The 15,657-nt window shown below is 36.9% G+C and overlaps 1 protein-coding gene and 1 pseudogene across 2 annotated transcripts in view; one reads left to right on the forward strand and one right to left on the reverse strand.

Annotated features, from left to right (window-relative positions):
* Positions 1-15,657, forward strand: part of TAX1BP1 (Tax1 binding protein 1) — an 85,874-nt gene that overhangs the window by 17,077 nt on the left and 53,140 nt on the right. For both annotated transcript variants that reach the window (XM_024755084.1, XM_024755085.1), the window contains exons 4-5: positions 2,566-2,753; positions 6,239-6,397. In XM_024755084.1, the coding sequence (XP_024610852.1) occupies positions 2,566-2,753; positions 6,239-6,397 (347 nt within the window). The remainder of the gene's footprint in view (positions 1-2,565; positions 2,754-6,238; positions 6,398-15,657) is intronic.
* On the reverse strand, positions 10,534-11,042 carry LOC112406323 (endoribonuclease YbeY pseudogene; annotated as a pseudogene).

Consider the following 15,657-nt stretch of genomic DNA (forward strand, 5'->3'; position numbering starts at 1 on the left):
CGGTACACGGGCCTCTCACTGTTGTGGCCTCTCCCGTTGGCGGAGCACAGGCTCCAGATGCACAGGCTCAGCGGCCATGGCTCACGGGCCCAGCCGCTCTGCGGCATGTGGGATCTTCCCGGAACGGGGCACGAACCTGTATCCCCTGCATCGTCAGGCGGACTCTCAACCACTGCGCCACCAGGGAAGCCCTGTAGTTTATCTTTTAATTCATAGCCTTTTTTTAGATAATCAAATTCAAGTGTGTATATTGGAACTGATTTTGTTATTAAGATATTTGTTCTTAAAAGTTGTGGCTTTATTTCCAGTCATTCTTTTTTTTAATCTACTTTTAAAAATTCATTCATTCATTCATTCATTTATGGCTGCATTGGGTCTTGCTGCGCGCGGGCTTTCTCTAGTTGCGGGGAGCAGGGGCTACTCTTCGTTGCGGTGCACGGGCTTCTCATTGCTGTGGCTTCTCTTGTTGCGGAGCACGGGCTCTAGGCACGCAGGCTTCAGTGGTTGTGGCATGTGGGCTCAGTAGTTGTGTCTTGCGGGCTCTAGAGCTCAGGCTCAGTAGTTGTGGTGCACGGGCTTAGTTGCTCCGTGGCATGTGGGATTTTCCCGGGCCAGGGCTCAAACCCGTGTCCCCTGCATTAGCAGGTGGATTCTTAACCACTGCGCCACCAGGGAAGCCCGTAATATTAGTCTTGATCACTTGGTTAAGGTGGTGTCTGCTGGGTTTCTCCACTGTAAAGTTAGTATTTTTCCCTTTGTGATTTAACAGTATTATGGGGAGCAATTTTGAGATACCTTGTTTCTCCTCAAACTTTCACCCACTAATTTTAGTATCCATCAGTGGATCTTGCCTGCAATAATTATTGTTGTTTTTGCCTGATGATGCTTTTCTATTCTCATTTCTTGGACATTATTAATTGCAATTATTATGTTAGGAAGAGTCATCCTTTTCTCATTCATGCATATATATTTTCTTCTGTGGAATAAAGTTTAATGCTATAATTTTTTTGTTGCTCAAATTGATTTAGCTTTCTCTGGCTATTGGGAGGTCTGTCAAGGGGGCTTCTGTGTTTTTTGACTCCCCCACCCCCTTCTTTTTTGACAGCTTCTTTCTTATTTTTAAGCACCACAGGATGTTTCAGGCTTATATTTTCTCTGCCCCCTCCCCTCTGTGGACAAAGTTCAGCTATTTTTTAAAGAATGAAGTCAAGTGAAGTCAATATCGTAATAATGATGCTAAAAATTTCAAGATATGAAGGAATAATAGGCATAGTGAATGCACATTTCTGGGTAGATATTAATATCCAAGATAAGGGGAATATATTCACCTTTGTATGTTTGTTTCACAGTCATTGAATGCTTCCTTGTTTCAGGTCATTCTGGGGGAATTCCAGAATTTTTATATTTATTAATAATCTGCCCTCAGTATTTCTGAGTTCTGGATGTAGGCTATAAAGCATGTGTATAATGGTAATGCAAAGTACATGGTGGAGGATTTTTTTTTTTAATGTAAAAAATACCATGGGAGCTTTGGAGAGGATTAATTTTGAGCTAGGATTTGGAGAGGATTAATTTTGAGCTAGGATAATACAGCAAAATTTAAAAGAGGGTAACAGTTGAGCTGAAGAGAGAAGGAACAAATATTGAACACATAATTTGTCAGATAGTGGGCTAGATGATAGAACTACATAATCCATGGTACTTTGGAACTTTTAGATAGATGGCTTCAAATTTCTTCTATAGATAAGAAATTTGGGCTCGGGGAGGTTAAGTAAATAATAATTAGTGGTAGAGCTGGAATTCCAGAATAAATCTGTGTGGTTCCGAAGCTTATTTTTGTTCTGCATCAGTAGACCTCATCCTCTTTCTGCCCTTACACAGTGCACATGTGCAGTGTATTCCGTTTGTTAATATCTCTCTTATGCATTTAGTTAATGTCATATTTGAGGGAACATTTCTTTAAATGATGTATTCCAACCCCTGGTCCTCCTAGGCTTTTATGCTAGTTCTTCCATTGCTCCGCCTTCAGCCTCTTTCTCATTGAAAACTGCATACTTGACTCTCCCAGATAAATTGGTTTTACCCTAGTGAAGATACAGGGAAAGAATATTCTGAGAGTATAAGCTTAGACCTAAGATAAGAAAAATATGGACATATTTAGGGAAGAAAGAAGAGTCTAGGTTTTTTTTGTTTTTTTTTTTGTTTCTTTTTTGCAGTACGCGGGCCTCTCACTGTTGTGGCCTCTCCCGTTGCAGAGCACAGGCTCTGGATGCGCGGGCTCAGCGGCCATGGCTCATGGGCCCAGCTGCTCCGCGGCATGTGGGATCTTCCCGGACCAGGGCACGAACCCGTGTCCCCTGCATCGGCAGGCAGACTCTCAACCACTGCGCCCAGGGAAGCCCAAGAGTCTAGTTTTTGATAGATAATTGGTGAAAGATAGGAAAGACATATCCTGAGTGCTTAGAAACAGGGTCATAAATGAGAGGATATGGCAAGATTTGTTAAATTCAAGTAATTTTATAACAGAAAATTTAATACTTTTTTTGTTTGTTAACTTCCTCTTAGGATATTACCTTCCAAATGATGATGGAGAATTTTATCAGTTCTGTTATGTTACCCATAAGGGTGAAATTCGTGGAGCAAGTACACCTTTTCAGTTTCGAGCTTCTTCTCCAGTTGAAGAGTTGCTTACTATGGAAGATGAAGGAAATTCTGACATGTTGGTGGTGACCACAAAAGCTGGCCTTCTTGAGGTTGGTACCAGCAGTGATCTGGTGATTCATAAATTTATATTATGAACTGGATTATTTTGTTATGAACTGTGACTTAAAAATAGTGAATGTTTTAAAAAAGACAAATCAGTCATGGATAAATTACAAACAGAGCTCATGTTGGTTGGCATTTTAAGAATTTTTAGGTTATGCAGGAGTATAACCTGAAAATCAAATGCTTTTTAACTAAAATAATAAACTTAGAGTGTTGTTTTTGAAATACTTAAAAAAAATTTTCTGTCACAATTATGTTACTGATTTCACTGTGGCAGGGACTGTCCCTAGGCTTATCAGTATTTTGTGCATAGTATATCTGCAATAAGTAATTATTGAGAGAATTTAGACCTAAAACTTCCTAATGTTCCCTCCCCCTAACCTTTCTTCTTTAGGGATGGCCTAATCTGTTGATTGTAGAATAATACAGATTTGGGGGTGAAGCTGATGGTAAAGTGGTATGAAGCAGTAAGTCTAACTGTAATTGGGTGTGAACTTCATTTCACTATAACACAAGCATGCTCTGTCTCACGTGTGGCAGTGAATCAGTGAAGCGTCCCAGTCTCATAATTTAGGTTCAGCGTTTTTACAATGATTTCTTTTCCTGTTTATTTGATCAAATGAATAAGCTGGATTAACCATAATTTTTTTTAAAAAAGGTGAAAAAGTTTCTCACTCTTTTTCACTGAATATTTTGGAGTCATTGCACTTGCATCAAAAGAAATTTTCTGTGTAGATGGTCTAATGCCATATGTCTTAATTTTTAGTACTTAGTGAAGGAAAAAAATAGAACAGCATTCCTATTTCAAGATATTTCTCAATGTCTTTACCCTAAACCTAAAAAATTAGAATATTATATTGAGTTTCTGTGAAAAAGATCTTTAATTGGTTCAGTATACATTTTTGGTTATTTTACATTCCTATTTAGCCTATGGTGAGTCATTGCTTATTCTTTATACTCAGATGGATGTTTTTTATATATAAATATTTTATGCCTTTGATTTTATTTATCTTAAAAAACAGACTACAGAAAAAAGACAAGAGGTTATAGATATTAGACAGTCGAACTAAGAAGGTTAGAAGGAACCAGTAACTTACTGTGAATTTTTCTGTATCTTTCCTTCCCCCTTCCAGAAATTCCTCTCTTATCTTAAATAAAGAAATGTAACTTTTATAGGGTGACTAAAACATTTTGTGGTGACAACCGCCTGATGATCAAGGTTTTTAGCCTGGTATTTGAATGCTAGTCAAAGATGCTGAAACAAGCCTAGATCTTATGAAGAATGCAGTGACTGTTTATATTGCAGTTTTTTGGATACTTGTTAGACCACCCTGATTTCAGGACCTCCAAGAGAAAAACAACAGCATTTTGGCATCTACCTATCTTTTGTGCTCCAAGTAAATTGGGACATTTCACAGTTTAGTTCTCTTCTTCCTACTCATAAAATGTATGCTGTCTCTTAGGTAAATGTTTCTGAGATAAGGTATTTATATTCTGATCAATTTTTTGACGAGTCTTTTAAATTTCCACATTTATCAAAATCTTTAATGATTTTACTAAAAATGCACCAAATTAGTACAAGTGTGAGACATTATCTAGGGCACTGTTATTAAGAATGATTGAGCCACAATCCTTCAGTTTGTGAACCTTGGTTGTATCCTAGATTTCTAAAAAGTAGATATTTTGGGGGTAGTGTAGTAGATTTTAACTATGGACTACCCGTTGGGTGTTATAAAATTATTGTTAATTTTCTTAGCTATGATCATGGTAGTGGTTAAATACAAGACTGTACTTATTAGGAGATGCTTGGCCTGTGCACTTAGGGGTTAAGTATCTGCAATTGTGTTTCAAATGCTTTAACAAAAAAAAAGAAAGAAAAAGAAATAAAACTTAGGTATATAGAGGGAGAGTAAATATGGCAAAATATTAATAATTATTGAATTTAGGTTATGGGTGTTCATGGTAAAATTTTAACCTTTTTGTTTGCTCGAAAGATACCAGAATGCAAAACTGGGGACAGGAATTAGACTTGTATACACTTTCATATAATTTTAATTCCTTTTAAAAATTTCTACTTAAGATTCAGTGAACTCTAAAGTATGTGTCAGTTAAATGAATCACTGGGAAAAAATGGTTCTTTTATAATGTTTCTGTTGTACTGTGTCAAGGTGTATCTTTATTTTTAAGTGGCCAGAAAGTTTAGAGCCAAAAATGATTTTTTAAAAAATAGGTAAGGTAAAAAATTAAGTGAATAAGTAAACTTTTCTCTTTTTTTTCGGTACACGGGCCCTCACTGTTGTGGCCTCTCGCGTTGCGGAGCACAGGCTCCGGACGCGCAGGCTCAGTGGCCATGGCTCACAGGCTCAGCTGCTCCGCGGCATGTGGGATCTTCCCAGACCGGGGCACGAACCCGTGTCCCCTGCATTGGCAGGCGGACTCTCAACCACTGCACCACCAGGGAAGCTCAAACTTTTCTCTTTTGAGGGCATTTACTCCTGTCATTTTCATTTAGTCTGTTGAAAGAGATAGATGGGTCATTTAAAAATTTTACTGTTCTTTAACTTTCATAAGACCCATTTTAGAGTTTAATTAGAGTTTGATTCTATGACCCTGGAAAAGTGACTTGGGGTGTATTGGGGGAAAACATTTTATTTTAGCTAAATGTATGGTGCCTCCTTTGTGAAGTTTTTCCTCTGAGTCTCCATTCTTCTTCCCTTGTTAGAATCAGACTTCTTTTTTTTTTTTTTTTAATAGAATCAGACTTCTTGCTGTAAGAGAAATATTAACCATTTTATTTACTATTTTAGGTCCCTTAATTTGGTAATTTTTAGAATACTGGAGTTTAGATTTTCCTGAACTAAGTAACTTAGTGTTCATGTAAGAGTCAATTATATTGTTAATATGTTACAGTGTGCATTTTTGTCTTAAAATTTGCATTTACTTATAAAGTTCCTTTTAATTTAGCTAAATACATATAGAAACTTATTCCTTAGTACCTTATTTAAAGAACTTTTCACAGTAATCCCATAGATGAAGGCCTTATGTAACACACAAGGAAGTTCTTAATAGATTCAAGGATTTCCCATAGATTTGCATTCAAGAAGAGGTACACATTTTTCTCCTTGATTATTACCCAAAATAAGAACAGCCCAGAATTAAGTCACTTATGAAACTTAATATGCCTCATTTGTAGTACTGATTTGAAAAGTGATTAGCAGGCAACTTCATAATAAAATTCATTACTTTTATACCTTCTTGTAATGTTTTTTTTCTTTGCCCAACCAAAAAATGGTTTAAGTTTATGATTCATGAATTTTTCTAACAGAAGACTAAAAGAGTCTGATTGATATGAAGTAGATAGTATGTAAAAGTTCTTTCTGCAAATTTCTTCACTATTTTTTTGAAATGGAAAACTGAATTAGTAATGTATTATAAGATTATAAAAAAACAATTTGAGTTTTCTGTTTTATAGTTGAAAATTGAGAAAACCATGAAAGAAAAAGAAGAACTGTTAAAGTTAATTGCTGTTCTGGAAAAAGAAACAACACAACTTCGAGAACAAGTTGGAAGAATGGAAAGAGAACTTAACCATGAGAAAGAAAGATGTGACCAACTGCAAGCAGAGCAAAAGGTTAGTTGTGTCTTATGTAACTGATTGGAGTTATAGTATATTGTCTGAAACCCACTTTTTTCAGGAACTGAACCAGTTAAAATGAGTGAAGACCACATGTTGAAAAAAGTGGCATTTAGAAAGATGTTTGTATGAGAATAGGTCAGAGCTTATCAACCTTCTGTCATAGCCTCTTTTATGTTGTAAATGGTTAAAATACTTTAGATATTTGGTATCAGGCTTGTGACATTGTCCCCGACAACTGTTTCTAGATGCTTTACATCTAATTGTAGGATACTTGATTGATTTGGGGGAGAGGAGTTAGAAATACAATTAGGAATGATAAACACTGAATAAAGGGGAGAACAGAATAAAGTAGTTAAAATTACTTTTCTAAAAAGCAGAATTTAGTGAAATAAGATGTAATGTTAGAATTCTGAAATCCTTGATGTGAGAAATGCAATACATTATACTAAAAACCACCTAATTAAAAATTGGCACAATTTCTTAATCTAAGAAAAAAGAAGTATAAGTGTAAAACAGTGTGGCTTGATTAGAGATACAAATGGATTTAAGTCAGTAGCCAAAAACAATGGAAAAAACCAATCACCTAATTTATTTAATATTTTCATAAGAAAATTTGTTAGTTTTGACAAACTTGCACAGATTATGATTATACATACCACAGTCTCACATACGTTGTAACTAGTTGGGTATGCTAATGTCCATTGACAGGATTGATCTATTGTTCCCTAAGGATGGGGTCTGTTCCATTATTCTTTTGTGCAGCAAGACCTAGAACAGTTGCTTAGTAATTGTTAATTGAACCATTAGTACAGTGATTCTTAATAGGTTTTATACTCTGGTGAAGTGGTTGTATATTGCACACCTGAGCAGAGATTATATACAGATAGGGCTCAAACTGAAAAGATTTTTTTAGCCTTATTCTGTTTGTTTGAGGATTACTTATTTGAGTTAGAGGGTAAACATAACTTATAGCAATGTGTACAGTTGTGAATCTCCTTATAAACATCTGTAAAGTCTTCTGTCCTTGTTACCATTAGGCTTTTTAGTTTAAAATATTTTTTAAACTATTTAAAATAGTTTAAAATATTCCCCCAATTTTACTCTTGGGGAATACTTGCAGTCCTGCAGTAGGAGTATCCTACAGTAGGAGTAAGTTACTCTATTTGGTTAAGAAACCACTTTTGTTTTTTTTTGGTGGGGGGGGGTGGGTACTGTGGGGCATGTGGGATCTTAGTTCCCCAACCTGGGATTGAATCAGTGCCCCCTGCAGTGGAATCGCAGAAGTCTTAACCATTGGACCACCAGGGAAGTCCAAGGAACCACCATTTTTTTTTTTTCTTCTTCTTCTCGGTGCACGGGCTTCTCACTGCAGTGGCTTCTCCTATTGCGGAGCACGGCGCGCGGGCTTTAGTAGTTGTGGCGCACGGGCCCAGCTGCTCTGCAGCATGTGGGATCTGCCCGGGTCAGGGCTCGAACCCGTGTCCCCTGCATTGGCAGGCGGACTCTCAGCCACTGCACCACCAGGGAAGCCCTCAAGGAACCACTTTTTAAATTTGAACTTTTTAAGCAGGTGTACCAAATATTATATTATAAATGTTATGATAAAATCTCATTGTATGTGCCTAGCTTGACCATTAGGACATTCAGCTAAATTTTTAATTCAGTTGTTATAACTCCTTTGCTATCCTTTGTATAATTCTTACCCTTCTCTTTCTATTCTTCACTCATTTCTCTTGATGTTTGTACCTGGATTTGATAGTTTTCTAAAGTGGCCCATTACAGCATGAACTTAGCCCATGAGATCAAGAATACCCTGAAATATGGCCTTTAAGGTTAGACACTCATCGCCTTGAAATCCAAGGGAAGAAAGGATGATTTGCAAGGGTAGGAATGGCAGAATGAGAGGCCTTTAATTGTGTGAAATACTGATGTACATTAGGCCATTTCTCTGGTTCAGTCGAGTATTAGCTGAGATTTAAACAGTCTCAGGTTCTCTCTGCTGTCCAGGTGACAAGGGGTTAAGCACTACAGGCAAGACTAAAGATAATTCTGATAGACTTAGGTTGAGAAAGTGGTAGATTGAGGTCAAGGGATTAATGAAGCAAAATCTGTAGGAGATTGTGGCTGTGGTACCCAGAAGAGATCTTTGGAAGTTTTTATGGCAACTCATAAATCTTGATGACAGTCACTAATCTTGAAAGGCACTTCTTCCTTGCTGCTATCCTTCCATTGGAATATACTCTCTGGGAAGATGAAGTATGTGGTAGTGATTTTTAAAAATATGTTATACTATAGAAAATGGTGATAAAAGAACCTAGAATGGTATTGGTTACGTAATAGATGCTCACTAACTTTAAGTAGCTATATTGTTGTATTACTTTTCATAGTGATAGACCAGAGAATCATCAAGGAAGAACTAAAATATGAAGAGTGTCATCCAAGAGGAATAGAAATTGACAGCCTTTTCCCCAGATTTTAAAAGTATTGATAGTACTTGTATAATGTTATATGTAAACAATTATGAGTTATATTTTGGCAACTGCTTATTTCTGGGGATAAAATAACATGCTTGCCAGGAGAGAGAGTTCTTCTTTGTTCCTAGTTGTGGGGCTTCTAGTTTTTTATGAATTTGCTTTTTACTTCCAAAATTATAGTCTCCATCTTAATCAGGGAGGCCTGCTGGGCAGTTAGAACAGCTCAGGAACTTTCAAACCCGGGTTAGTTGTGTGGCTTATTAAATCTGTGACATTTCTTGGCATCTGTTTAAAATCTATTCCATGGTATGAATTCTGAAAAACGATCTTCATATAATAGTCCTAAAGGTCTTCTCTTTGAGGTATGTATGAGTATATAGCCTCTGAATATCTGAAGGACTATTAAGATATTTACCATTCATTTAAAATTTTATAATAGTATACTAGGAATGATCTGTAGAGAACTTCAGTTTCTTCATGGTAGAAGAAATATATTGCATTTTCATTGTTTTATAAAATATGATTAACTTATTACCCATTCAGTACTTGACAAATACTAAAACAGTTAAATGTTTATAATAATTTAATGTTTATAAATAAAATCTTCCATCTTTTGTAAACATTGACTTTTCTCATTGTAAAATACCACTAGAGGGAACACTCATTTTGTAAATTAAAAGAATTGGACAAGTTAAGATTATCAATTTAACTTGTGTTAAATTGTTATCATTTAACTAAATGTTTAATTACATTTTTAATTACATTTAACGTTGGCTCCTTGAAGGTATAAGGTAGGATTACAAAGTAGATTAAAACTGAAACCAAATAATATTTATAAATTGAGAGCTATAATTTATATATTGTATTTCCCCTAGATTATTTTAATGTGATATGTATGTTCCATTATTCATGTACACTCTAAATTTAAAAAGTAACAATTTTCATTAAGGATAATTTTTACATTCATTTTTAGTTGAACTTCAAAGAAGTGTGGATTTTTCTCTCCTGTAAAAGGCTGATTAATAAGAGTAACTCATATAATACTTAATGTAAGCCAGGTGCTATTCTGAGTGTTTTTATGTCTGTTAACTCTCTTTATACTATGAAGTGTAGGTTACTTAACCTGCCTACAATTGAACAGTTTATATAAGTGGTACAGGCAGGCAGTCTGGCTCCAGCCAGTGCTCTTAATCACACTGTATACTATACTAGTGTTCTTAATGACACACTATACCTACTGCTGAGGGCTTATCTAATCGATCTTTTTTAAAAACAGCTTTGTTGAGATGTAATTTACATACCCCCAAAGTTCATCACTTTAAAGTATAAAATTCAGTGGTTTTTATTATATTTATAGAATTGTGCAACCATTACCATAACCTAGTTTTAGAACCCCCAAAATAAATCTTTTTTTTTTTTCCTGAGCACTTAGAACTATTTTATTTACAACACTGAAAATAACACACCTACCTGTGTCCTGAACAAAGAAATGAGTGGAAATTTCTCTAGTGTTTTAAGAGGCAGGTTCCACTCATAGAATTCAGCACCTGCTAGGACTGGCACTTTTGCAGCCCCACAGGACAGCAGTGGCCAGCAGGGACCTCAGCGTGGGGGACCCCTGATCCTTGGGGCCCAAGGGGGGGGATCCACCTTTCATTCATACTGTGACACTTCAGTCAGAAGAGGCCCCTGCTCAGGGGCGGAAACCTGGTCCCTGTGTGCCTGCTCAGCTCCTCGAGAACCTGCTTCGCCTTCTGGTACCGCTTCTGCCACTCGGCCTCCGTGCTGTGTGTGAAGCTCAGCAGGTGACAGAGCCCATGGGTGGCAGTGACAGTCAGGATGTCATAGGAATCTTCATTTTCTTTGCAGTGCTGGAAGATATACTCTACTCCCAGGAAAATGTCTCCTGAATTATAGTAATCTGGAAAATCAGGCTGGGGAATTTTGCCTGCTTTCAGATCCTCGTGAAATGGAAAGGAAAGCACATCTGTTGGGGTATTTTTGTTTGTGTAGATTGTATTAATCGGCTGAATCTGTTGTCGACACAGACGACCCCCAGGTCGAACCTCTGCACCCACAGGGCTCTCCGCACTGCCTGCACCTTCTCACGGAGCCGCGCCCGCCTCGGGCACTGCCCGCTGCAGGTTCCTCAGCACCAAGCTCATCACCCGCCCCAAAAGAAATCTTGTACCTATTTGTTGTCACTCTTTATTTCCCACAAGTCCCAGGCAACCACTAATCCAAGTTTCCGTCTCTATGGATTTGCATGTTTTGGACATTGCATACAAATGGAATAATATGTGGCCTTTTGTGACTAGCTTCTTTCACTTATAATGTTTCCAAGCTTCACCATTTTATAGTATGTGTCAGCAGTTCGTTCTTTTTAATGTTACATAATATCCCATTGTATTAGGCTTTTAACCCCCAACTTTACATTTATTAGACTTACTTAAAAATTAGCAGGTTGTATGTATATTCTCTGTGTTCTTGTTTTTGTTTTGGAGTGCTAGATATATACTTGAAATTAGAAGATTGAAAACTAGATATATATTTGAAATTAGAAGATTGAAAATTGAATGGTATTGAATCTTGTTTTCCAAGTAGGACTAAAATGGGCTGTGATCCTGTTAAGTTTTCTAGTTAGTTTAGTTTATAATTTTTTGGTGCCTAAACTATGAATTGAGTTTTTTCCATAAAGTAAATTATATTCTTAACTTGAATATTGGTAACTTAAGATGTACTTCAAGATATTTTAAAACCAATTTCTTTTGTGTGGTACTAAGTCAATATTGCTTAAACAATATGAGGAGCATGTTATGAACTATTGGTTCTTAAGTTTGGTTCTTTGGTTCTTAAGTTTCACAAACTAGGTAGGGTACCTTGAGACATTACCAGGCATTTGGGAGTTGTCATAGGTATAGGAGTGAGAGAACATGAAAGATCTCTCATTATGATGGTGGCTCTGGCTAGTGTGGACCTCTTCAACTATCTTTATATTTTTGGCTTTCTTTTTCCTTGCGTTGGATACCTGGTTTTGGATAGAGGTAGTTTAAGGCATTTAAACTGCTTAATGTACGGATTGCCCCAGTTGCTTATGTCTATCTATCTATCTATCTAATGTGCAGAATTGCTAAAAACCAATTTTGAAGTTAGGATATCATTGAATTTCTAATTCTCTTTTACCGTGTTTTTATTGAGAAGACACAAAGGCTTAATTTTAATGCGTAATTTAATGTATTTAGCAACACGTTTCTTTAAAGCCAATTACTTTCATTTTGCACCTGATTTGCTAAGTAATAGTTTCAGAAATTCATAATACTTTGTTTCTAAAATATATTTATATACTTTGAACTAGCTCATAATCTTGTATAGACTAATACAGAGGTGTAACATGAAGCATTGTTTTTTAACATCTTTATTGGAGTATAATTGCTTTACAATGATGTGTTAGTTTCTGCTGTATAACAAAGTGAATCAGCTATGTGCATACGCATATCCCCATATCCCCTCCCTCTTACATCTCCCTCCCACCCTCCCTATCCCACCCCTCTAGGTGGTCACAAAGCACCGAGCTGATCTCCCTGTGCTATGCAGCTGCTTCCCACTAGCTATCTCTTTTACATTTGGTAGTGTATATATGTCAGTGCCACTCTCTCACTTCGTCCCAGCTTCCCTCTCCCCGTGTCCTCAAGTCCATTCTCTACGTTTGCATCTTTATTCCTGTCCTGCCCCTAGGTACATGAAGCATTTTTTATAGTTTGTTTCACAAGACTTGTAGCATTGAGTATTTTTCATTCAGTTCAGGTGTAATTGATGAAATTTTAAGACATTTAAAGTGTATATAATGAAGATTTGAATATGTATAGAGGAAAGGATTGTGAAAAGAATCCTTGTGAAAGGATTCCTCCCGTCTAATTAATTAACACATCTTCAGCTACATATTTATCTTTTTTTTTTTTGGCTGCACCCCATGGCTTATGGGATGTTAGTTCCCAGACCAGGGATCGAACCCGTGCCCCCTGCAGTGGAAGCATGGAGTCCTAACCACTGGGCCTCCAGGGAATTCCCCTATTTATCCTTTGTGTGTGTATGTGTGTGTGTGTGTGTGTGTGTGTGTGTATGTGTGTGTGAGAGAGAGAGAGAGCACATTTTTCTCTCAGCAGATTTCACTTATACAGTATAGTGTTGTTAACTGTAGTCACAATGTTATACATTAGATCCTCAGACTTTATTCATCTTATAGCTAAAACTTTGTCCCCTTTTATCAACCTCCCCGCTCCCCACCCCTCAGCCCCTGGCACCCACTTTTCTATTCTTTTTCTATGAGTTTGACTTTTTATTTAGATTCTTCATATAAGTAGATACCATGCAGTATTTGTTTGGCATATTTCACTTAGCATAATGCTCTCAAGGTCCATCCATGTTGTTGCAAATGGCAGGATTTTCTTCTTTCTCATGACTGAATAGTATTCCATTGTATTTATGTACCACATTTTCTGTATCCATTCACCCACTGATATACATTTAGGTTGCTGCTTTATCTTGATTGTTGTGATTATGCTGCAGTGAACATGAGAGTGCAGATAAATCTCTTCCATATCTCTTCCATATGTACCTTTGGGTACATACCCAGAAGTGGGATTGCTGAATCATATGGCATAGTTTTCGTTCCATATTGGCTTTTGCATGGTGCCTGCACCAGTTTACATTTCCACCAACAGTGCACAAGGGTTCCCTTTTCTCCACATCTTCACCAGTATTTTGTTATCCATTGTCTTTTTTTTTATTTTTATTTTTATTTATTTATTTTTGGTTGCACTGGGTCTTTGTTGCTGCTTGCGGGCTTTCTCTAGTTGTGGTGAGCGGGAGCTACTCTTCTTTGCAGTGCACATGCTTCTCATTGCAGTGGCTTCTCTTGTTGAGCACGGGCTTCAGTAGTTGTGGCACGCAGGCTTAGTTGCTCCACGGCATGTGGGATCTACCCGGAGCAGGGCTCGAACCCGTGTCCCCTGCATTGGCAGGGGGATTCTTAACCACTGTGCCTCCAGGAAAGTCCTATCCCTTGTCTTTTTGATGACAGCCATTCTGATAGGTGTGAGCTGATATGCATTGTGGCTTTGATTTGCATTTCCCTGATTTTGAGCACCTTTTCATGTGCCTGTTGGCCATTCATGTGTTGTATTTGGAAGAAAATGTCTTTTCCGTTCCTCTGCCAATCTTTAAATTGGATTGTGGGGTTTTTATCGCGGGGGGTGGCTATTGAGTTGTGTGAATTCTTTAAATATAATTTTGGATATTAACCTCTTATCAGATACTTGATTTGCAAATATTTTCTCCAGTTTCAGAGGTTGCTTTTTCATTTTGTTGGTGGTTTCCTTTGCTGTGCGGAACCTTTTTTAGTTTGATGTAGTCCTGCTTGTTTATTTTTGTTTTTGGTATCAAATTCAAAAAATTCATTGCTAAGACCAGGGTCAAGGAGCGTATTACCCCGTGTTCTCTTTTAGGAGTTTTATGGTTTCAAGTCTTAAATTTAAGTCTTTTATTCATTTGAATTAATTTTTGTGTATGGTTTAAGATGGTGGTCCAGTTTCATTGTTTTGCATGTGGCTGTCCAGCTTTCCCAGGACGATTTATTGAAGAGAGTACCCTTTTCCTATTGTATATTCTTGGTTCCTTTGTTGTATTGATAGATTGATTGAACACATATGCATGCGTTTATTGCTGGGTCTCTTTTCTGTTCCATTGATCTGGTGTAAAGTAAATCATTCAATTTTAATTTAAAAAGCAACTTAATATAAGTAAAATTATACCATCCTAAATTTTTTCTTCTTATTTAAAAACGTATGTGAAACCCAACATTAAAAGTTACTTGTCGGGACTTCCCTGGTGGCGCAGTGGTTAAGAATCCGCCTGACAGTGTAGGGGACACGGGTTCGATCCCTGGTCCGGGAAGATCCCACATGCCACGGAGCAACTAAGCCCGTGTGCCACAACTACTGAGCCTGTGCTGTAGAGCCTGCGAGCCACAACTACTAAAGCCCATGCTGCGCCTAGAGCCTGTGCTCTGCAACAAGAGAAGCCACTGCAATGAGAAGCCCGCACAGCAACACAGACCCAACACAGCCATAAATAAATAAAAATTAAAAAAAAAAAAAAGTTACTTGTCTGTGGAATGTATACATGTTCAGGAAATAACTTAGACATTTATAGATATATTTGTAGCCTTTCTTCCCCCTCCTTTTTCTACTCCAAAAAAATTTAATCCTTTGGATCTGGAATTTTCTTGCAAAGCTAGAATTTTTTTTTAACCATTTATTTAATGCCCCCGCCTTTCTGGAGTATAGTTGATTTACAATGTTGTGTTATTTCAGGTATACAGAAAAGTGATTCAGTTGTACACACACACACACACACACACACATACACACGTAGTTATTTATTTATACATTCTTTTTCAGATTCTTATCCCATATAGGTTATTACAGAATATTGAGTAGAGTTCCCTGTGTTCTTCAGTAGGTCCTTGTTGATTATCTATTTTATATAAAAAAAGTTACTTGTCTGTGGAATGTATACATGTTCAGGAAATAACTTAGACATTTATAGATATATTTGTAGCCTTTCTTCCCCCTCCTTTTTCTACTCCAAAAAAATTTAATCCTTTGGATCTGGAATTTTCTTGCAAAGCTAGAATTTTTTTTTAACCATTTATTTATTTATATTTAATTTTTATTTTATATTGGAGTATAGTTTTTTTTTTTTCTTTTTGAAGAGCGCAAG

The sequence above is a fragment of the Neophocaena asiaeorientalis genome, unplaced genomic scaffold, assembly GCF_003031525.2.
Source record: "Neophocaena asiaeorientalis asiaeorientalis breed wild unplaced genomic scaffold, Neophocaena_asiaeorientalis_V1.1 scaffold36, whole genome shotgun sequence".
NCBI classification, from domain to species: domain Eukaryota; kingdom Metazoa; phylum Chordata; class Mammalia; order Artiodactyla; family Phocoenidae; genus Neophocaena; species Neophocaena asiaeorientalis.